Genomic DNA, 22976 nt, shown 5'->3' with positions numbered 1-22976 from the left:
GACACCGCAGATATTTTTGTCAGTGCTCTGCACCATGTCCAGGGCCTGGGTTGGCCCCAAGGACAGAGCTGCAGCTGCCTTGCTGATTTTAGCTGCTATGTCCCCAAAGAGTGTCATGCTGGGAGTGCTTTCTGCACTTGTTCTGCTCTCCTACACACACAAAGGGTGCCTAAAACTTACACAAGCGGCTACAACAAAGCAAAGAAGGGCACAGGCAGTGAGCCAAACTTTGTTTACTCCAAAGATAAGGCAGCAAATTGTAACTGCTCGGCACTGTAAGAAGTCCCTCCCAGTAAGTCAATACAGTGAAACTCAGATAATGCAAGGGTTTTAAAGTAGTGTTACCTTAAAAATAATGAAATTGCAACTGTTTGAAAGACTTCTACACAAACTAAGAAAATGTTTGTTTTGGTCAAAAGATGTTTTGGTTTTTTTTTTTTGTTTGTTTGTTTGTTTGTTTGTTTTTTTCCTGCAGACATCAGAACTTGATCAGAGCATAAATCTTGATGAAAATATATTTTTACTGACTTCACATGACATGGCCCAGATACACTACATCATAAAGCACATAATGCTGCCTTAAAACACTAAGAGAAGTGACCAGGAGAAGCAGCAGCTGCTTGCTCCGTATTTGTTGATAAAAAATAGATCCTTCTCCCCACAGTCTGGGCCCAGGTCTAGTTCCAACCTTTGCAGTCAGTCTGACTTTTTCTCCCACATCTCCAGCAGTTTGCAAGTTACATACTTGCAAATATGACTTGTCTTTACCAGAAACTGTAATTGGGGGCTGTTTTCTTCCCACCATTAGAAACTCTGACCTGGAACACAAGGGCTGAAAAGGGAATTCCTAAGCAGTGGGAATGAAAGACAGAACATTTCCAGATGGGGACAGCAAAACAGTTATTGCAGGTTTCTTGACAGTATTGGCTTCCTTCAAAAACACACCTCATTACCCACCAAGGTTTATACAGCTGTCTCCTATACAGTCACATATTTGCTATTACAAGGTTGTCTAAGATACTCATTAATCTGCTCAAGGTAAGGTGATAACTCACTTCTTATTTCCAGATTTTTGTTGCATTTCCTGAAAAGCTAAAGACTGGATGTATATTCATAAATACACATGGAATTGTAATGGCTGAGCTTTAGTAAACAGCTCAAGACATTCTGAAATGGAGAAAAAGAGATTATTTTCTCACAGAAACTCAAAATAAAAATTTCTGTTTCTCACTGAAAAACAATTCTGTTTCTGGACAAGTCTTTTTTCCCCCCTTCCCCCCCCCCCCCCCCAATAATCTCAAGGAACTAAACTTAAAAAAAATAAATTAACTGACTTAAAGTATGCAAGGAAATGTATTTTTATAAAGTGCTTCTTAAAGATCTCAGGGATGCTGACATTTGAGAGTGACCACTGAAGAATGTTTCAAAGCCATTTCAAGACTGGGGTGAGCACAGGATCACAAGGGCTGTTTCCAAGAAACTAAATGACAAGAATTTGGATTACAACAATTTGAGCAGTAATTTATTTACTATAGCTTGCAATACATTAATAATTAAGTTTTGTGGATCTCAACAACTGTAAAGAGTTTGGACACATACAGGGCTGAATAATGAGGTCTATTGGAGTGTACCACATGCACAAAGGACACATGATGACGAGGCATATGCAGCCCATGGGAAATGTCACACATCACTTTGTCTTCTCTGCCTGGCAAAATCCCAGGCACATCATTCCCAGTGCCTGCCGGCCTAGGACACATTGGTGGCTTGCTTTCCCTCTTACATCTATTCCTAAGGCCAGCCTCACATGGGGCTTTCAGATCACAGAACAAAACCGGCTGTACTGGTGATGAAGATCCAGCTCCATCGCTGGTAATATTCAGCGTGCCCAGGTGGCCAAGAAGGCCAGTGCCATCCTGGATGTATCAGCAATGGTGCGGCCAGCAGGGCCAGGGCAGGGATTGTCCCCCTGTACTCGGCACTGGTGAGGCCACAGCTGCAGTGCTGTGTCCAGCTCAGGGCCCCATGCTACAACAAAGAAATTGAGGAGCTGGAGTGTGTCCAGAGAAGGGCAAAGGAACCAGTGAAGTGCTTGGAACACAAGTCCTCGGAGGAACAGCCGGGAGCTGGTGGTGTTTAGCCTGAAGAAAAGGGAGGGTCAGGGGGAAACCGTGTCACTTTCTACATCTCCTGAAAGGAGCCTGCCGCCAGGTCGGGGTCGGCACCTTCCCCCAGGTGACCAGTGACAGGACAAGATGGCATAGCCACAAACTGCACCAGGGAAGGTTAAGGTTGGACATTAGGAGGAATTTCTTCACAGAAAGGGTGACTGAGCACTGGAACAGGCCGCCCAGGGAGGAGGTGGAGTCACTATCCCTGGAGACATTTAAGGACAGACTGGACGCGGCACTGAGTGCCTTGGTGTAGTTGATATGGGGGCGCTCGATCACAGGCCGGACTCGATGATCTTGGAGGACTTTTCCAACCTAACCGATTCTGGGATTAGCCCCGGTACGTCTCCAGACTGCACGACCCCGCTCAGGCCCGAGGCAAGACACGCCCAGCACCGAGCCGTGGCGCAGACGGGCGGGAGGAGGAGCTGGCGCCGGCCCCGGCTCCGAGGCGCCGCGGGCGGGTGCGCTGAGGGGAGGTGGGGCCGCCGCCTCCCCGCCCGCCCGCCCGCCCGCCGCCATTTTGGCTGGTTCGCGTCGCTTCCGCCGCTGGAAGTAAACAGAGAGCGAGGCAGGGAAGGAGCGAAGCGACGACGCGGGCGGGACGGGACGGACGGACGGTCGGGCGGCGGAGGCGGCGCTGGGGTCGGCTGTGGCGGAGAGAGCTGATGTGGCCGGAGCGGAGGCGCCAGCGCGGCCCGAGCCCCGGTTAATGCGAAGCGCAGCAGGGAGCCGCCAGGTGATGGGGCGGGAAGGGGCGGGCGGCGGCGCAGCGGCACCATCCGCAGGGTCCCAGGCCCCAGGAGCGGGCTCCGAACAGCGGGGGCGGCGGAGCTCGGGGCCTGCCGGGCTGTCGGAGCCCCGCGCCGGGGCTGGGCCGGAAGGAGCCGACCCTGAGGGGAACCTTCTCAGGCAGTAGCGAGCGATCCTTAAATCCTACTCCGCCGTGTTTGGGGGTCGCTGCCTCGGGGCTTTCCCGTGAGAGCGGTAATCAATCGTGAAAGCCTCGCTGTGTCCAGCCGAGCAGGTTGTTTGCGGCAGGGAGGCGTTGGGTTCGTGTCCGGGCCGCCCTCTCTTCCAGCCCGTGCTCCCCTTCAGCGCATTCCTGGTGTTCCTAGAACGGCCGGGGGTGAGGCACAGCGAGCTCCGTTGGACTGACTCTTGGGAAAGCGATATCAGTCGGGTGCAAACAGCTCTGCACAGTTTGTTTTGTTTGGTTTTGGTTGTGGGGTTTTTTGTTGGGTTTTTTTTCCCCTTTTTTTAAACTGCCGTTGTGTTCTGGCTGCACCTTACTCGGCAATAAAAACAATGTTAAGCACGTGCTTTGCTCCTCCTCCTCCTGCTCGGTGGCTGAACTGTGTGATTAGGGTTGGACATGACTATTGCAAACAAGATAGCGTGGGTTGCGCCCAGGTGCGGAGTTCAGAAACAAGTCCTTATAATAGGTGGAGAAATTTACTTGGGAAATCTTCAGGAGTTAGGCAGGCTATCAGTCGGGTGCAAACAGCTCTGCACAGTTTGTTTTGTTTGGTTTTGGTTGTGGGGTTTTTTGTTGGTTTTTTTTTTCCCCTTTTTTTAAACTGCTGTTGTGTTCTGGCTGCACCTTACTCGGCAATAAAAACAATGTTAAGCACGTGCTTTGCTCCTCCTCCTCCTGCTCGGTGGCTGAACTGTGTGATTAGGGTTGGACATGACTATTGCAAACAAGATAGCGTGGGTTGCGCCCAGGTGCGGAGTTCAGAAACAAGTCCTTATAATAGGTGGAGAAATTTACTTGGGAAATCTTCAGGAGTTAGGCAGGCACCCGGCTTTCACCCATCTCTCTGCCCCCATGGAGTTGGGTATTTTTGGTGGTTTATTTTTTTGGGTTTATTTTCCTTTCTGGCAAGATCTTAGCTTCTAAAGCAAAGTTGGTTACAGCAGCAGTTTGAAAAACAGTGATATGTGTGTGTCCTGAGTGTGCCAGAGAGAGTTAAAAGCAAGATTGATGGTTCATGCGTTTCTAAGAAGTGATAAGCAATCATTCCTTGAAAAGTAGGTTTTACTCATACAGTAATTTGCTAGTATGGAATTTTGCATCCACGTCTTCCTTGTTGAAAAGTTGGCCTTGGGTTTCAAGTGGTCAGATCTTTAAATTACTGGATACATAAAGCAAAGTGAATTGAACTTCTAATTGCATTTGCCTTGTTCTTATGTTAAATGTCCAGAAAGGTTTACTCTCTTAAGTGGCCTTTTAAAAGTAAATGTATTTTCAGATAGCTCTGTAAACTTCTGCAGGCAAATATGCATTCTTTAAATTTCGTATTTGTTTTATTGTTGGCATGTGAAAAGGTTGAAATCAGTTACGTTTAAAAAAAACCCAAACCTATTCTGATACTTTAAGTTCTGAAATGAGAACCCAAAAATTAGATTAACAAATTGGTCAAAAATTAGATGACAAAACAGTTACACAGTTCTTAAAATAATATTTTTTATTCTTGAGTTCAGGCACTTTTTTCCTTTGGAAAAAAGCAACGTTTGGAAAAAGTTTGCCAAGGAAATACTTTTGAAAGGTTTCAAAAATCTTAATCTTGATGTCTTTAATTGCAAGATGTTGGTAACAAAAAAAATTGTCTGGAAGGGTGTGTTTTTCCCCCATCCCTTGCTTTAAGTCATGGCATTTAGAACATGTAACTTCTTATTTTCTTGGAAGAAGAAAACATCAGTGTATCTCTAAGTGATGGCTGTGTTGTCTTTTTGTTTTTTTAAGTTGGCTGTTTACAAAAATATGGGACACTATCCCACAGCTTCCATGAGTGGGTTTTGGTCTGTAACCAGCACATATTAACTACTTAGAGCTCATCCCAGTTAGCTCCGAGGCGCGCATTGAGAGCTGTCGATGACCTGGTCCGCTCCTGTCAACACACCCCAGAGGCGTTTTTTCCAGAAGAAAAATGAATACAGTTTTGTCAGTGGTAGCTCTCTCCTGGTCTGAAAGGGAGACAAAAAAGAGGGGAAAAAAACCCCAAACCCTACCTTAATGCCGTGGTAAAAGTAGCCTACCTAACTGGAACATTCATGCATATTTACTGCCTTGCTAGCAAAGGACAAAACAGGATCTCTGTAAAGGAGGACTTGGAGAGCCCAGTCTAACAGTACCTTCTGTAGCTTTCTACAGATGGCTTTGGAAAGACTTGGACTTCAAACAGGCAAGCCTGAATTTGGCAAGTTAATAGCTTGCCTGTGGTGAATGCTTGTTATAACCTAGTTGTTTGGAATATTTGTTTAGCCTGAAGCTTAAACTAATGTTGCATTTCAGACTAGCTTATTATAAATATTGTTCTTGCACTATGCTGAGTTATTATCTCTAACAGAAACATGACAGGCTTGCAGTGAATTTGCCAATTAAATCTTGATTAATTTTAAGTTGAATTCCATTTTCATGGTTGCAAAATCCAATTCCTTTATATTTTTCTTAGTTGCAGATGGTTCTGAGTCACTGTTCAGTTTTCTTGCTTTTCTTCACTGATGAAGTGGCTCAGCCGCAGAACTGAGTCTCTGGCAGAAAGCTTGTTCCAGCACAGGAATTGTGCTCTGCATAGTCCCATAGACGGGAACTGAATCGTGGAAAACAGTTCTCAGGAAGCAAGTAGAGATTTTTGCCCAGTACTGTTTTCATCCTCTGCTTGCTTCCAAGTGTGGTGGGAGTAAAAATAGGAGCTGAAAAAAGTCAAGACAAATTTTCTTCATCAGTCTTTCGTGACCGTATGTTCAGGTTTGTCTGCATCATCTTATGAGTGGCTTTAGACCTTAAGTGATAGCTTGCTTCTGTCATGTGAGTAGCTAGGATTAAAGCTTTTTAAAGATAGGTAGGGAGGTGCTGGCTTTGAGAAAATAATCTGTGATGCATTGGATTATGAACAGTATCATTTTTAGCTGGCATTTTGTTTTAGGAAGTACTTCCAGACTTAGTCGCAGTACATATCAGGGAAACGTAACTTTTCAGATCCCAGGAGAGATCTGGGCATATGATAATCCTAGACACGTAGTTGTATTTGAATGCTAAACCAGGATGATTTTGCTGTTATGAAGTCCTTGTTTATCTCCTAGAAATCAGGGAGGATGGGAGTGCTTTATGTGTCAGGCTCACCCTGCCCCTGGATTCTCTCAGCTCTTTAGAGACTGGAATTGAGCACATTGTAGTTGAGCATGAGGTAGCAGAGCCCTTTAGGACATGATGTGCATCACACTGAGGCTTTTAAAAATAAATGCTCAGATGCCAAGTTCAGTTGTAAGATGGCATGTACAAAAGAAAATGTTTGGATTAAAACCCAGTGAGCCCTGGATGTATTTCAGATATATGTAGTGGTAAGGGTTTGTTTCTCTCCAATAATGTAATATAAGGTAGAAGTTGTTTAAGTGACGTAATTATGGAAAAAGCATATGCTACAAACTTTTGCCGCAGGCTTGCTAATTTAATACAATTTTGAAGAATTTTTTCTGGCCCTTCTCTGATTTTTTTTTTGTGGGTTGAAACTTCCAAACTGTTACTGGAAATCTTCTGTAATGCTTATTTATTAGCTGAAAAAATGAAAGCACACCAATGGACTTGATGAAATATATTTTCAAGGATACTGATTTAAAACAGATGCCTATTAAAGTAATGTATTTTAAATTAATAAATTTTAAAAGAAAATATTCTTCCTCTCTGAGAAAAAAATTATTTGGTCTGATACAACATCTGCAATATGCAGTGCTTGCAAGCATGCATACAGTAATTATTTACTTCCTTGATTTTTATCTCCACAGTTTCAAGTGTTGTTCCTAATAAATAGGACTGGGCCAGGAATATTTATGTCAGTGTTCAAAAAATTGTTTTGAAGATTATCGTTCTATTAGTAGAACAGTAGAGTAATAATCAACAATACAGTAAAACAAATTAGGTTCAAAGTATTCTCAAACACACAAAGGAAACACTGAAAGGAGAGTGACTGTTATAAATGGGTTGGCACTGTTAATGATTAAAGAAGTAATAGTAAAGATATCAGTTCAGATGATAATGTTATTTCTGCCATTTTGGTTTGCCACTTGGGGTTTTTTGCCTTTATATATGGCAGGAAAAAAAATCCTGTCAAGGTGTTGTTGCATAAAATACCCTTTTTCAACTCCACAGTTTTCTGTTAATATTGTTCTCTGCTCTTTTGCATTTACAAAATAAATAATGATTTTTTTTTTATTACTTCTGTAGAATGAAACGAGGAAGGAAAACTAATGAGGCCAACAGCAGTTCATCTGACGACACAACTGAGAATGAATCCAAGAGACACAAGATTGTAGAGAAGAAAACCACAGTTGTGCAGAGTCCTGACTGGGCAAATCTGCTCCAAGACATTATCCTGCAGGTGTTCCAGTACTTGCCACTTCTGGATCGTGCTCATGCATCCCAGGTCTGCAGGAACTGGAACCAGGTGTTTCATATGCCTGATCTCTGGAGGTGCTTTGAGTTTGAGCTGAATCAACCAGCCACCTCGAACTTGAGGACTACACACCCCGAGCTAATCAAGCAAATAATAAAGAGGCATTCCAATCACCTGCAGTATGTTAGCTTCAAGGTAGTGTATTTTGTAGGCTTTTTAAAAGTGACTTTTATTCTAAAAGGAGTAGGGCAGCTGTCACTGTGGTAGGTGGCCTTGTTTTCAGGCTTAATATACGGAAGAAATGGATTCTCTCAATGGACGTGTAGACAATGGAGGTTACCTCCCAATTACTTTGTTTGGGTATATTTTCAGTTCAAAAACTTGGAATAACAGCATTGAACATACCTTTTCATTGTCTTATTTCTGTTAGGTGAGAATTTTTTTGGCTGGTGGTGTGGTTTGTTTGGGGTTTTTTGTTTGTTTTTGTGGGTCCTTTGCTGGTTTGGTTTTGGTTTTTTTTTGTGAGCTTTTTGGTTGGTTTTGGCTTTTTTGGTTTTTTGAGGGTTTTTGTAGCAGTTTAGCTGCTTAAAATTCTGCTTCATGAAGTGGACAGAAATAGTTCTGATACAGCTACACGTTTGGATTACTGCCTCAGAATTAAGTTCAGTCAGGATGCCTAAGTTGAGCATTTCCCCATTTCACATGCTGTAGATACTTGGCTCTAATATTCATGGTTAGAAAACATCTGATGCACAGAGAGTGACTTCAGTACTGCTAGTCATCAATTAGCAGTTTTAATCTTAAATTGTATGGGATTGTCTGTATTCTGTACAACTGTTTTTCAGGAGTCTGAAAAAGTACTTGCAGTTTGCATAGGATAGTCCATGTACTCATTGTGCCTGGCTGAGAAATACTATTTGATAAGAATTGGTTCTGTTCACATTATGGAATTATTTTCAGCACATGAAAACCTTTAATGTGGGCTTACATACCAGTGTGTTTTGGAAGGGTGCTTGAATCTCATGGCTGCATATGCATCAGCTATGTGAGAAATTTGGAAAGGAAATGTGTTCTGCAAGTTCATCATACTTGTTTCTGAGATCAGGCAGTTCTAATGCTGGAATCACCAGCGTGTGAGGAGTTGAGTCACCTCTGCCTGATCACATGTATTGCTACTGCCTGCTTGCAGTACCAGATACAAGCTGTTACCACGTGGTTTGCAGGGCTTTTATCAGCATCCAAATAAAGAAAACCTAGGGCTGTAGTGGAGTGACCTCCCATTGTCTTATCTCCTGTCTGTGTTGCTTTACACCCAAAGAATTTCGGGTGCCCTTTGCTCATAGGGTGATCCATCAATTCTTTCATGTGTCACTTCAGTTGTCCTCAGTGCTGCAGAACACACAAGGAAGTGGGTGTAACACTCATCAGTCGTCTGTAAAGGCTGAAAACCAGAGGGCTGTTTTCTGTATGCAAAGAAGAATGAGTTTGTTGAAAATCAAGTTTTTTCAGCTTGTGTTTGAGCAGAAAATGAACAGTCATTTGACTTAATCTATTGCTGCCAAGGTAGCAGGGCTTACGGTGGAGTTAAATTTGATCCTGTGATGAAGCTTTATACTGTTCTGCTGGTTTGCGAAGCTGTCGTGGCTGCTGTACATAAGGGGTTATTCAGAAAGCACGTATGAGAGGCAGGGGAAGTCCCCCCAGAGACACTCTAAGTGATTTGGTTGGGCAGCAAGCTGACTAATTAAGGTTTTGTGTTGGTTTGTTTGTTTGGTTTTTTCAGAGTATCCATTGCATGTGTTGTGGTTTTAACAGTGAAGGGCCAGTCATTCAGATTCATATAATAAGGCACTTAACTCTCCAGCAGCTCAATTTTGTGAACTGGGCTACTGTAAAAAGAAGTGGCTTTTGCACATAGTAAAGGATTTACAGAATTCTTGCATTTTAGTAAGGAGGAATGTACAGAGAAAGTGGAATAGGCTCTGGACCCTCCACTTTCTTGTTATTTGATGTGGAATAAGTATCTTGGAACAAACTGTTTGTTTAGTTGACCCCTCACCATGCTATACTTTACCAAAGTGTTTAGAAGAGTAGTAAATTTATAGCAAATAGTCTTGGATTTTTGATTCATACTTTTTTGGGGAATAAACACTGATGGATACGCAATGAGGTTTGTTTTATTTTACATCACATTTCAGAAGGTAAAGTAAAAAACAAAGTTAAAGAGTGTATTTGCAGTGCATTCTGAACACCAAATTCATTTTGTTTTAAGGTGGACAGTAGCAAGGAATCTGCAGAAGCAGCTTGTGATATTTTATCACAGCTTGTGAATTGCTCTCTGAAAACACTTGGGCTAATTTCAACTGCCCGGCCAAGCTTCATGGATTTACCAAAGGTATTTTATTATATATATTTTCTATTGCAAAGTATTGCAGTGTTTCATACAGTACTTCTGTAACTTTATGAAAAGTTCTATTGTAGGAATATGAATCTTGGATAAAGAAAAGTTTATTAGTGGTCTGGCCTCAAATAAAGGGAGGAGCTGATATGTACAGTGATGGATATATGAAGTTCCATTCAGTCTCTGAATCATATGAGAGTGTAGGCCTGACCTTGTTCTTTCAAGTCCTCCGGTCTGTTGACCTCAATGTAGTGCTGAGCAGCGTGGTGCAAGAGGCTAGACAGTTCAGGTCTGTGTAGTTGTGTTGTGGGGTTTGTTTAGGAGACAGTTACAGTCAAATGAGTAGTAGAGTTTTATCATTGTGGACTTGCCATAGGGCTTACACAATCTCTTCAGAAAGAAATAGGATCATGATTTGCAGGGCTTCATGTCAGTCAGTCAAGCATTAGCATACTTGGTGAAGTGCACTGTATTTCTGAAATTTTCAGTCAAGATTTTTGCCTTGCATGTTTACCAAAAATCAGATCTTGTTAGAAAGCATTTAATCTGGATGACACATCTCTTACATGTGCTTTTAGAGATGCATTCCTGGTAGTGAGGTGGAAGTGTGCTATTGCTGAGGAGCAGGGGAGTGGTTGTGAGGGGCCAGATACAAACAGATTATTAGCTCAATCCCAGTGATGTCATGGCTGGTGATGGCAGTAAGGACAAGGAAGAACTAGAGACAGCCTCAGGAAAGGAAGTAGGCTGCAGGTAAGGTTAGCTACAGAAGGCTTATCAGTTATTATCCTTGTGGTCACTGCCACATCATGTAGCTCTCTTGAATACATATTTTTAATCCGTAATTTTCAAAGAGGCTTTTCAGATATTTAACTACTTTTGCTCTGATTTTTTTCCTTTTCTGATGTTCTTCGAGGTGTGATGATAAGAAAACCTGAATGTAGTGAAAACAATCCACAGTTTATTGAAAATACTTGGTCCTTTCAGCTCTTTCTAATTGTTTTCTTTATTACTCTGAATGCTGCTTTAGATCTCTTAGCTTTCTCTGGAGGGATATATTAGGGTCATGTTCAGCTTGTTGAGTAATTACTTTTAATTGCTCATGCTATGCTATTGTTCAGCTTCAAGGTTTATAAAGCACAAGCTTCCTTTTTTTGTTCTCAGTAAGTTCACATTTGACCTTTAAAAAAATAGATTCAAAATAAGCCAAAATCAGCTCTAAGGATAATTTGCCTTTTGGTGCTTACAACTCCAATAGTTTTGTCACTTGCATAAGGGACAACTAGTGAAACTAAAGAATTTAATTTGGCCATGGTTGAATTCTTGTGGGAAGCTGTTAGTGACAGGTCTATTAGATGAAAAGCAGACAGAGATGAATTAATTTGGAAAATGGTTTAATACTTTGCTGTGGTTCTGGATTTTTTTTTTTTTGGTGTGGTGGGGGTTTTTATTTTTATCAAGACTGTATAGGAAGTCTGAACTACTTGGCATTATCTTCATTAGTGCTTTCTTGTTGTCAAGTGACCTGACATGTGGCAAATACCTGTCACTCAGAGTTGTGTTGCCTGTCTTTTCACTAAGTACATTCTAGGTGAATAGAATCTTTTAAAGAATTATGCTATAGATATAAAGATGTGGCAATACTGAAAAGAGCAGCTTTTACATGTTGGGATATTGCCTGTTTCCTGTTAGCTCTTCAAACTAGAAGGTTCAAGTTACCTTTTTTAATAAGTGTGGTTAACTTTCTTTGACTTTCTATTTAACAGCCTTCTTTTTCTAAATACAGAGAATAAAACCACAGTACTAAAACTCCCATAATACAAAGTTGAAATAATATTGTAGTGTCTTTTCTTCTGTATATAACATATAGAAGCAGCATACTGTTAGGATAGTTGGAGTGGTCCCTAAAGCCAAAGTGTGTAAAGATTCTGAGTTGAACTTCCTGTTTCCATTTGCACGGACTGACTTTGAAAGTTTGTGTAAACGTGAAAGCAGTAAGTCCTACTCTAAATCTAATTGTGTGGCAGTTTTATCAAAAATCACAAATATATCATCTAAGAAGGAACAAAAATTGTTACCAGGCCTTCTCTCATGTAACTGTATTCAGGATATGTGCTTGTGGCTCAGAGTGAAACAGGCTTGAAATCCAAGTAGCAGTTCAATTTTTTTAAAGATGCTTAATGTAGTGCATGGAGAAAATACTTTTTTAAAGTCTTCTATTTGGTCAGTCTGATAAGAAATCATGAAGATGAACTAACTATTCACTTCATGCCACCAGTGCTTTTTACAATCACTACTGTATCTGCTCCTTAGTCTGTGTTTCTCAAGTTCAGGTTCCCAGGGCTCTGTCTTTAATGATAAGTTTTAGTGGTTATGCAAAAATGCTGAGCACTTGTCCTACCTTATCTGTGCTGCTTATTCAGTAATTAATAGTTTTCCTGCTCCTTGGCTCTGTTTGGACCACTCCAGTTAGTTTCCAAGAAATCCATCCAAACCCTAAATACTCCTATGTGGGTGGTAGGCAGGCAGTACAGTCTTTGGATACAAACACTCCTGACTGTGTTTGCGTCTCACCAATGCAGTACAACTTGCCATGAGGGAATTCATCTTCCAGAAGATGCTTCTTTTAGAGTGTGACTTGCCTCATCTGTTGAAGGGACATTAAAAAAAAATCCTCAAAATGAGGGCTTCTAGGCTTTCCCTTTGCTTGTGGTCTTTCTGTAGATTTAAATTTGTGCAGTGGATTGTCCAGGGTGAGGTTCTTGATTAACATCTAATGTTATACATTCTGACTTGCCCAATTCATAAACAGATAGCAAAAAATTATTACACTTCCTCTACTAAGGAAGTGGAGAACTAAATGTCCGTATTTTAGTATCATTTTTTAATGATGCAATATCAAAAGAATGCTTTTTCAACAAATACTGTCAAGAAGTAAAAACTAGGACTGCTGTGCACAGTGTGAAACCATTGAGATTTTTACTTCACATACCACTCTTTCATTTATACTCCCTTTCTTTTTCAGTCTCACTTTATTTCTGCACTGACAGTGGTGTTTGTGAACTCCAAATCCCTCTCTTCACTTAAGATTGATGACACACCCGTAGATGATCCATCTCTCAAGGTTCTGGTGGCTAACAACAGCGACACACTCAAACTGTTGAAAATGAGCAGCTGTCCTCATGTTTCTCCAGCTGGTAAGCTACTGTGGCTTTGGGGTTAGCCTGTTGGGGATTTTTTGGTTGATTGGTTGGGATTTTTTAATGCATGTATTAAATTCTGTCTGAAACCAGTACACCTCTGATAACATAGGGGTGGGGTAAGAGGGAAGATGAGTATGGTACTACCAGTAACTGTCCCTGAATAAAGTACTTTCAGCTGGTGGTCAGTCCGTCTATCCTACCACTTCACAGTGACTGCTGGGCTAATGATAAAATAGTGCATGTCTGTTGTGGGTAGATAGTTAACCTCATGTGGAACTTAATGAGAACATATCAAATTGGTTGTGCTCTATTTGTGCAATGACAAAGTATTCCAATATAATGAAGCTTTTTTGGAACACAAGTTTATTTTCCATATATGTTATGTGTGGGTTTTGACTGTTGCAATGCCAGGGATTAGGAAGATGCTGGTTTAGTAATTCTGAAAGAAAGTCATCGCTGGAGGAAAACTGCGGACAGCGTCAAAAAGGGGAGATGAGACTGAGCTGTGCAAAACTTCTACAGTCACCAAATGTACTTCTCTAACACTCTTAAGTGTGTCTGTAAAAAGAATGAAGCCAGCTCATACCAGAACAAAATCACTGAAGATTGTTGAAGTTCACAGAATTAACATTTGTGGTAGACTTACGCAACACACGGCAAGTTTTATTCACAGACCATCACTTAACACATACAATTTTCCACTGAGAAAGGGAAGAGGACTTGTAAATGAAATGCTAGCAACTTAGTATGATTCCTCTTCTGAGGATGAGTAGAAACCATAGAAACCGTAACACTATAACTTTCTCCATGCAAATACATGGCAGCTGTAAATGCTACTTTTATTATCTGTCAAATTCACCAGCAGGATTCCTACAAAGGGAAAGGGGAAAGCAGTAGTGTTGCAGAGGGCGTGTTACTGTAGTGATAACAAACAAAACAAACTTAATAACTTTTGTAAGTGTATCTCTCAGACAGAGCCTCATATTTGGTTTTGTATCAAGAAGTCCTGAAAATGCAGGACTGGTGTTTTGCAGTAGCCTGGTCCGCAAAGTGTTCATGGAATTAACTGCAATATTGCCTCCTCCAAAGCTTTCTAGTTGCAGATGGGGGTTGTTTAAATTGGCTTGAGGGACTGGCTTTTCCAGCTTAAAATTGTTTTTTGAGAATCCTTGTGTCTGAGAAGTGAAAGAGCCGTAGCATGTTTGTCAAGAGGAAAAGGCTTCAGCAGTAATTTGTAGCTAGGCAGAGAGAGTAATTTCCTTGGACTTGGATCGAACAGTAACCTGTCAGCTCTAGCAGACTTTTCTGGTTTGTGGATAATCCTTGCTAGAAGGCTTCATTGGAACATCATACACTTGATAATTTGGGAGGAGACATGGGTGTGTTCTGATTGATGTATCTTGCACGGTTGTAAATTGAAGGAACAATGGGTAAGAAATGGTGGTGCCTGTTAAAGGAGCACATGTCCTTCATGGAGGATGAATAGATTGGGGTAAGATGCATTAGTAACAAAACCAGGGAGTGCTGAGCAAACAGTAGGAGAGTTTAATTGCTTAATTCAGATATGGGTGTGCCTTGGGATGGAGAAAAAAGTGGATGCACTGGGTTTGCATGGTACTTGTTTTGTGGGGCAGTGATGGGGCTACCGGAGTAGTTTCTGTGAAAACTGCCAGAAGCTTCCCCATGTCCAGCAGAGCCAAGGCCAAGCCCATTGGTGACAATAGTAGCACCTCTGGAATAACCAAACTGCCAGAAGCTTCCCCATGTCCAGCAGAGCCAAGGCCAAGCCCAGTGACAATAGTAGCACCTCTGGGATAACGTGTTTAAGAAGGGGGAAAAGGTACTGCAGGAGAGCAATTGCAGCTGGAGACAGGAGTGAGAACACATGGGGGAAACAACTCTGCAGACATCAAGGTCAGTGAAGAAGGAGGGGCAGGAGCTGATCCAGGTGCCAGAACTGAGATTCTCCTACAGCCCATGGTGCAAGCATGGTGAGGCAGCTGTGCCCCTGCAGCTCGTGGAGGGGCTGGAGCAGAGGTCCACCTGCAGCCCATGGAGGACCTCATATTGGAACAGATGGATGCTGGAAGGAGGCTGTGACCCTGTGGGAAGCCCATGCTGGAAGAGTCTCTTGGAAGCACTTGTTGAGAGAGGAGCCCATGCTGGAGCAGGTTTGATGGCAGGAATTGACCCTGTGTGGAACACTGGAGTCTGTTCCTGAAGGACTGCATGCTATGGAAGGGACCCATGCTGGAGCACTTTGTGAAGAACTGCAGCCTGAGAAGGACTCCCGCTGGAGAAGTTCATGGGGGACTGCTCCCATGTGAGGGACTCCATGATAGAGCTGGGAAAGCGAGTGAGGGGTGGTCTGCCCCTGAGGAGGAAGGAGTAGCAGAGACAATGTCTGAAGAACTGACTACAGCTCTCATTCCCTGTACTCGTGTGCTGCTGGGAGGGAAAAAGGTAGAGAAAGTCATGAGGAAGTTAAACCTGGGAAGAAAAAAGGAGTGTTAAGATTCAGTTCTATTTCTCATTACCCTACTCTGATTCAATTGATAATATATTGATTTCCCCAAGTTGAGTCTGTCTTACCCGTGATGGTAATTGGTGAGTGATCTCTCCCTGTCACCTTTATCTTCACTCTTGTTTAACAGTATTCTCTCTCCTCTGCCCAGCTGGGGAAGGGAGTGATTGCGCACTGGACATTGGTGTCCAGGGAGGGGCAACCCACCAAGTGGAACAAAGAAAGCAGCTGGTATGTGGATAGTTGGCTTCAAGAGCAGGCAGGCTGCAAAAATGAGACTCTTGAAGGAAAATGTGACCTGGTTTTTTTTTTTTTGTAATGGGGATATTATAATTAGCAGGCTGCTATAAACGTAGAAAAACTTTATTGAACCAAAAGGGCTGTGAGTTGCAAAACTAATTACTTATAGATGCAATTAAAATGTCTTCAGATTGGAGGAGGCAGGAATGTTCGTTACTAGGTCAGTTCTCAAGAAATTTTTTAGTGAAGGACAGAAAAGAGTAATAAAAGTAGAGCAAGAGACTTCACTACTTCAGGGATAAAGTAAAAAGATGGATATCAAACAGTGAATTGCTCTAAGTTACTGTACGAAGATAAAGGGGCACGTTTGAGTTTGGGCAGGAGAAACAAAGGCAGTGATGTATTTCTAATCTTTGTGAGCTTATCTGAAGTTACTTCTGTTTGATGTTCCTGCTCTGAGATAGTAACTGTTGGAACAGTTCCTGAAGTGTTCCTGTAAAGGTGGTATTTGTGCTGTGGCATGGGGTAGGAGGGCTGCTTCTCTTGGGGTGGGAGCTGGGAAGCAGAGCAGGTGTCAAGTGTGCCTTCCTCAGGGACATCATGGGTCAGCGATTTTTTTGATGCAACTCTGCAGTAAGATCAGAGAGCAGAGCCGTTTACCTCTCAGTGACACAAAGGTGTAGGCAGTGCCTAGGGGTGTTCTGTGAAGTACATGGGCTCTAGGCAGGCACTCTAGTACCTGTCTACATTGTATACATTGTCAGCTCTTTATGTAGGATGCATAATTGCATTGACAGACCATGTATATCCAGTTCTAGACCCATAAAAATCACAGTAAGTTGTACCCCAACTCTTCCCTTTTTGCGCTGCACTGGTCCATAATGTACCCCTAAAGTTAACAAAGATTTGTGGAAGGATGGCAGCCAGGACAACAAGCTTTGTTTAGATGAGAAAATGTGTATGGATCTTGAAAGTGCCTCAAATACTTTCTATCTCAACAGACCTAGGTATTCTGAAGCAGCATGTCTGAGTTTCCTTAGAGAGTGGTCATAGTGACCCTTCTGATTCATGCAATGTTTTTGCAGTGATTTTTCTTTTTAAGAAAGTGTTTCTATGCTCATCACAGGCTTCTCTTAAATTTAATAGCTGCACTTTAAAATAACTGCCTTTTTCTGAATTCCTTCCTGTTGCTTCAGAACGACAGTGTTATGAGCTCAGGTTTTTCAGTTCCACGTTAAATGCTATGTTCTCATCCCTTCTCTTAATGGAAAGGCCGTATCCTACATTTCATGCAGTTTTCTGGGTCACATGAAATGCAGAGGACTGAATGCTGTTCTTAGTGCTTTTTATTTTTTTCAGTACTGTTACCAGTATAATACCATCACTTGTATCTAGAAATAGTGTGAGTGGAAACCTTAGACTGACCTGGATTCTCTTTTTAATATTTTTGTCTTCTTTGAGCTGCAGATTATATTGAATCATTAAAAAGAATCTGAAAATTGCTGGTTTAGAAATTACTGCTCCAAATTTCTACTGTTTTGTCTCTTTTTTGCTGTAGCTTTTCCAAATTTAAGCATTTATACTTGCCTAGAAAAAAACAAATACTGACAGCAGCAGCCTCTCTGTTGAATTAAAATCTAACATTCATTTTACTTTTGCTTTACATTTGCCTTCTTCAGGTGACAAATTTCATTCACAGTTGCTTTGTCAGCCACAGAGCACCCAGCAGTTCTTCCAGAGCTGGCTAAGGAAATACTTTTATTATGAATAAGCACCTTTTACAAAAATGAGGTTGAGTATATGTGGTCTTACAACAGGGCAGAACAGTCAGAATATGCTATTTATGTATTTGTCACTCTGTTTATGTGTTTGTTTTGCTGGGAATCATAAAGAAGTGAACAGAGATGTAGTCACATTGTGTCTGTCTGTCTCACATGTAGGTACAAAGACATCACTGATCCTGCTTGTGAAAAAGATTAATGTTCCGGTTGTCCGGTTTGATTTGGTTTTGATTTAAGGTCTTGGTTGCACGTTTGGAATAGATGCCCAGAGCACTCTCCTGACGCACATAGGCAATTCCCTCCTGTTTTATGTTCAGTCATCAGTGCCTTTATCTGTGTAACCCCTTGCATCGTGTTGTGTTCTCACAGGTATCCTGTGTGTGGCTGACCAGTGCCACGGCTTGCGTGAGCTGGCGCTGAACTACCACCTGCTGAGCGATGAGCTGCTGCTCGCTCTGTCTTCGGAGAAACACGTCAGGTTAGAACACTTGCGCATCGATGTGGTCAGTGAAAATCCCGGACAGACTCAGTTCCACACCATTCAGAAGAGCAGCTGGGACGCTTTCATCAAGCATTCTCCTAAAGTAAATTTAGTCATGTACTTTTTCTTGTATGAGGAGGAGTTTGACCCGTTCTTTCGTTACGAGATACCCGTCACTCACCTGTACTTCGGAAGGTCAGTCAGCAAGGACGTGCTGGGCCGCGTTGGGATGACGTGCCCGCGGTTGGTTGAACTGGTGGTGTGTGCCAATGGATTGCGGCCGCTGGACGAGGAGCTGATCTGCATCGCGGAGCGGTGCAAGTACCTGTCGGCCGTGGGTCTCGGAGAATGTGAAGTCTCTTGCAGTGCCTTTGTGGAGTTCGTGAAGATGTGTGGCGGTCGCCTCTCTCAGCTCTCTATTATGGAGGAAGTTTTGATTCCTGATCAGAAATACAGCTTAGAGCAGATTCACTGGGAGGTTTCAAAGCATCTTGGTAGAGTCTGGTTCCCAGACATGATGCCCACTTGGTAAAGTCCTTAAAAGACTCCAGGGCGAATGGAGTAGCACCTTAAACCCAAGCTTATCATATTGCAATTTCCTGTATAAGCTTATTTAATAATATAGATTTTGCTGCAAGTTAATTAATGGTTTGATTAGAAAATTAATTTTTCTTTCAAAAATTGTTTTGGAACTTGAGAACTAAAAGAGTCCAAACAAATTCATCCAAACAAATTCAGGTTTTTGTTTTATATTTAGTCTTTGTCACTAAAGGTGACGTCAGATATTTTTGGAAATAAAAATTATTTAAAACATTGAAATGCACTTGCAAAATACCAGTTTTAATATGGTGTTTCTCTTTGATTTAGATTAGTAGTATTGGACAAAATCATATTTGATCTTAAAAAGCTAAGCAAAACCCCACCAAAATTGCATGCTTTTGTTGCAGGCTGTAGCATTTTAAATCCAGTCACCTCGATGACAAGATGATGATCATGAGGAGTGTTTAGTAGCCTGTGAAATACACGCATTCTGTTAAGTCATAAAGGCAAAAGCAATACACAATAATAAGTTTAGACAACTAAAGTATTAAGTTTACCACCTTATTCAACAGATTATTAGATCCATCTAAAATGTATTTAGAGCGCTAACATCCAGTAGTGCGAGCTACCAAAAGCGGTGTGGGGTTTTTTCCACGCTCTATGCATTTTAATGTAGTTTGCTTATGAGGTCTCAGATCTGCGTCTAAACCTGTTTTAAGGTATTTTATGTCTAGCTCAGGAAGCGAAAGCATTCTGGGGGAAAATGTAGATACATTGTATTTAAAACCACACTGGAGTTAATGAGCTATTCTTGCACATTAACCGGTTTGGCAGCATATGGTGAGATGGAATAATGTATGGTTTGTGAAATGAACCCAGCAATGTTATTCTGATGGACGTGGGTGTGAGCAGTGTGAGGTGAGAAAGGTAAAATTTGAATGTTGACCAAGAACCTTTTCACTAAACCTTAGACCTTTTGGCTGCTTTCAGTTTGACAGAAATGACTTTGGAACAGTTGCTTAAGCTGTATAAACTAACTGTATACTGTAAATCTGTTTCAGAAATGTTTATGTATAAAGTGGATGTTTGATAGATGATAATTTTTGTATACCTTTAATTCAGCTAGTTCTGTCATTTCATAATATTTAACAATTCAAAACTTGGTGAAGTAGAGCAGTAGGCAAAAATTTGTTTTGAACATTTGATAAATGAGTTTTATTAAAGAAAGTTTTTAGTTTGTAAGTGGTGTAGGCAAGAGACTGCCTGTGATCTGGATGTGGCTTGTGACTTCATTTCTTACTGCCAAGTTATTTTCTCTTTGAGGTTGCTGATGGTAACCCTGAAGTGTTGCCCAGACAGCGGCATGTTTGAGAGATGTGGTCAGCCCTCAGCAAGGCAGAGCTGCCCCCGCGGGCTGGGTTGAGCTTAGCTGGTGGCTGCTTCTCACTTGAGCTGTACAGCTCCTCTGGTAGTAAGTAGATTTCCTTCATCTCTGATTTCAGTCATGTTTATCCGAATGTATCATTTAGTGTAATACACTTATGAGTGTATTTAAGTTCATAACTATATTTTGAGCAAACAATGCTCAGCGGACTGGACATCTTTATAGGGGAATTGTATGTTTCTGTAGAGCTTTGATTTAAAAATTGCATTTTATGAAATATGCGGTTTTTGTATTAGAATTTGTTAAATTAATGTAATACTATAATTTGCTTTTATTTGTACAAAAGGTGTCAATATATTTAGTCTGTAAAAGTAAAAAAGCTCTGTGTCTTTCATAACCCACCTCTCAGAACTGCCTGTATGAGCAAGGTGGAGTAACATTTGTAGTCTGGGGAATAGGATTTAGTTTTCACTAAATTAATGTGAAGTAATACCATTAGTAATGGAGCCAAAAGCTCTTTGGACCTTGACTGTAGGTGTCCCAATGCTGCAAGGTAAGTCGCCAATGTGTTGGTAGTGGGAATAACTAACTGAAAGGCAAAGCACAACCTCAGTACCAGATCCCACTCCTTTGAAGTCACACCTTTGACACCCAGCGTTCCTGGTGTGAGGAAGGTATTAGGAGCTGAAGGTGGCAGGGTTGGCTGTAGCAGAACTGCTTCAGAATACCCCATCAAGGTAACTGGCCGGCTTTGAGAAGCCTGTGTTGTTGCACTGACTTCAAAAAGTCCTTCCTGCATGCACGATCACATTATAGCGGTTATTAAGATGTTCACCACAAGAAAACTGCTTAAAAGCAGTTGTCTCCCTCTTCCATGGGAGGTCAGCAGTTACACATTGAATCAATTACTGCATTCTTTGTTCAAATAATCCAACTATGACATAAACTTGCCAGCAAGCCTACAGTGCTTTTTGAGCAAATTCTGTGTCTTCTTTTGCCTTCTAGATGTTGAAACAATTCAAATACATAAAAATCATGGCACAAGAAGTAAAGAGTACTACAGACTCACAAAATTCACTAGAAACAGGAACGTGAATGTCATAGATGTATCATTTTCCCCGAGCTCACCTTTATTTCTTATTATCAGAATAACAAAACGCAAGTGTTGGCTCAGTTGTCCAGTTTTGGGTAGGAGTTAATGTGTGCAGTGACAAATCTCACCTCCAAGTGGTTACAATTTAAGATATTGAAGGCAGCAGCTCTCTTAATCCAGAACATCTATGGGTCACAAGTGGGTTTGTGAGGGGGAAGGCAGAGAGTATTGGTACCGGTGACTTTCATTGTGTGGTGCTTTGAGAAACAGGAGCAGCACACTCTGTTTGACCTTGATGGATGATGGGCCAGGATCTGCTTTGCTGGAGAACCCTCATGGAATGAAGTGTGGCTTACAACCCCGAGCAGCCCACAGGTGTGGTAATGCAGCAGTTTTGCTCAAGACCAGTGTGTAGACTTGGAAATCATTGTAGTACAGAATGATTGTATATTTTTGCCCTCAAGTGAAATATGCATAAGAGCAGGGAGCAGAACCAAGCACAGTCTGAAGTGATGAACAAGTCCTGTATTCAAAGTGTGAGTAAAGACTGACACTGACACAATGCCATGCTTATCCTTGAGCCTGGCAGTTTGGACAGTCCCCTGGTTCCTATTGTTGGGCAAGTGCTAATACCACCTGGCTGTGAGTGAAATGAGGTGAGATCCTACCTACTGCTCCCTGTGTGACTTTCAGGAGGAGGCCATCCTTAAGTGTTAGAGGTGAATAGGTGGTTTTCAGTCACAAGCAGATCATCAGGTGCACAGAAGCTGTGATATCTAATGCTTCCTTTTTAAGTTTTAAAAGTGTCATTTTTATGGATCTATTCTGGGCTTGTCTAAACTTTGCAGAATTAGCCTATTTATCACCTCTCTGGTTTTTTTGTATCTAACTCTGTAGGCCTAATTCAAGGATTGTGGATTCTACCTACAAGAGAGCACTGCACTCAACAACTTCAACTCATTCCAGTGCAGTGATTCCAGTTTAACTTCAACAATGGCACTTCTTTCAGGACTGCAGTTTGTACTGGTGGAGTTTATTCCCACCCAGCTGTGCATTCAGTCTGAACAATTAATTAACACACAGCCCCCCCCCCAGCTGAGAGAAGCAAAGAAAGTGAGAGCTCTCTCATAAATACTGGCCTCAGAAGGAACTCATGTGTTATATAAAGGGCAACTCCTGCATTGACAATTGGTACCTTTAAAGTGAGGATAGTGTTCGAAGTGTGAAACAGACACGTGGCTGCATGGAGGAATCCCCACATCACTGGCAGTGTGATCTATAAGCTTGGTTCTGTGATCCTATTTTCCCTTCAGAGCTTTGAACACTGGTTTGTGATATTGAGGCTTTTTCCTGGGAAGACAAAAGTGGGTTTAACTTTGAGGGTTTCAGAGACATAAAGAAGTGCATCAATGAGAATGTAACTTCTGTAGACAGGCTTATTGCAGCCCCTTTGACTTCCCTAGAGCCTCTGGATTACCTTCCTTGTGGTGGTGTGTGGTGCTTGATTCCTGGCTGGGGTGAAACCATGACAGTATCTTAATCCAAAGCTGAGCTCAGTCACAAGGGCCTGTGACTTTGGCTAAAAAGACTCAGGTCTTTCAGTCTGTGGTAAAAGATGAAGTTTCACTTCTCAGTGGAAGTAGCAGCTTGAAGTGAGGTATGCTCATCCTTTCATTCTTCTCCCATTACCTCTCATGCTCATCCCATTACATGATATTGCAATTCAACTAATTAATTTTAGTGACTTTCTGAATACAAGGGT

General features: G+C 41.8%; 1 protein-coding gene across 3 annotated transcripts; it reads left to right on the top strand.

Annotated features, from left to right (window-relative positions):
- Positions 1-2388: 2388 nt before the first annotated feature.
- On the top strand, positions 2389-21093 carry FBXL3 (F-box and leucine rich repeat protein 3). Of its 3 annotated transcripts, none has more exons than XM_041471283.1 (5): positions 2389-2511; positions 7399-7762; positions 9840-9962; positions 12994-13165; positions 18086-21093. In XM_041471283.1, the coding sequence occupies exons 2-5, from the start codon at positions 7400-7402 to the stop codon at positions 18727-18729; spliced, it is 1302 nt and encodes a 433-aa protein (XP_041327217.1). In that variant the 5' UTR covers positions 2389-2511; position 7399; the 3' UTR covers positions 18730-21093. The 3 variants fall into 3 exon arrangements, with proteins under 3 accessions (XP_041327217.1, XP_041327216.1, XP_041327218.1); XM_041471282.1 differs by lacking the exon at positions 2389-2511 and adding an exon at positions 2646-2910; XM_041471284.1 differs by lacking the exons at positions 2389-2511; positions 9840-9962 and adding an exon at positions 2646-2910.
- Positions 21094-22976: the final 1883 nt, after the last annotated feature.

The sequence above is a fragment of the Pyrgilauda ruficollis genome, unplaced genomic scaffold (genome assembly GCF_017590135.1).
Source record: "Pyrgilauda ruficollis isolate IOZ18807 unplaced genomic scaffold, ASM1759013v1 scaffold26, whole genome shotgun sequence".
NCBI classification, from domain to species: domain Eukaryota; kingdom Metazoa; phylum Chordata; class Aves; order Passeriformes; family Passeridae; genus Pyrgilauda; species Pyrgilauda ruficollis.
This window is presented reverse-complemented; position numbering and strand designations above follow the sequence as displayed.

What these genes read in the sequence shown, in the direction of transcription:
- FBXL3 (XM_041471283.1), top strand. Translation starts at nt 7,400, where the DNA reads ATGAAACGAGGAAGGAAAACTAATGAGGCCAACAGCAGTTCATCTGAC. An exon ending in GCTTCATGGATTTACCAAAG is followed by an intron (nt 9,963 to 12,993) that starts GTATTTTATTAT and finishes TTTCTTTTTCAG; the next exon opens with TCTCACTTTATTTCTGCACT. An exon ending in TCCTCATGTTTCTCCAGCTG is followed by an intron (nt 13,166 to 18,085) that starts GTAAGCTACTGT and finishes GTGTTCTCACAG; the next exon opens with GTATCCTGTGTGTGGCTGAC.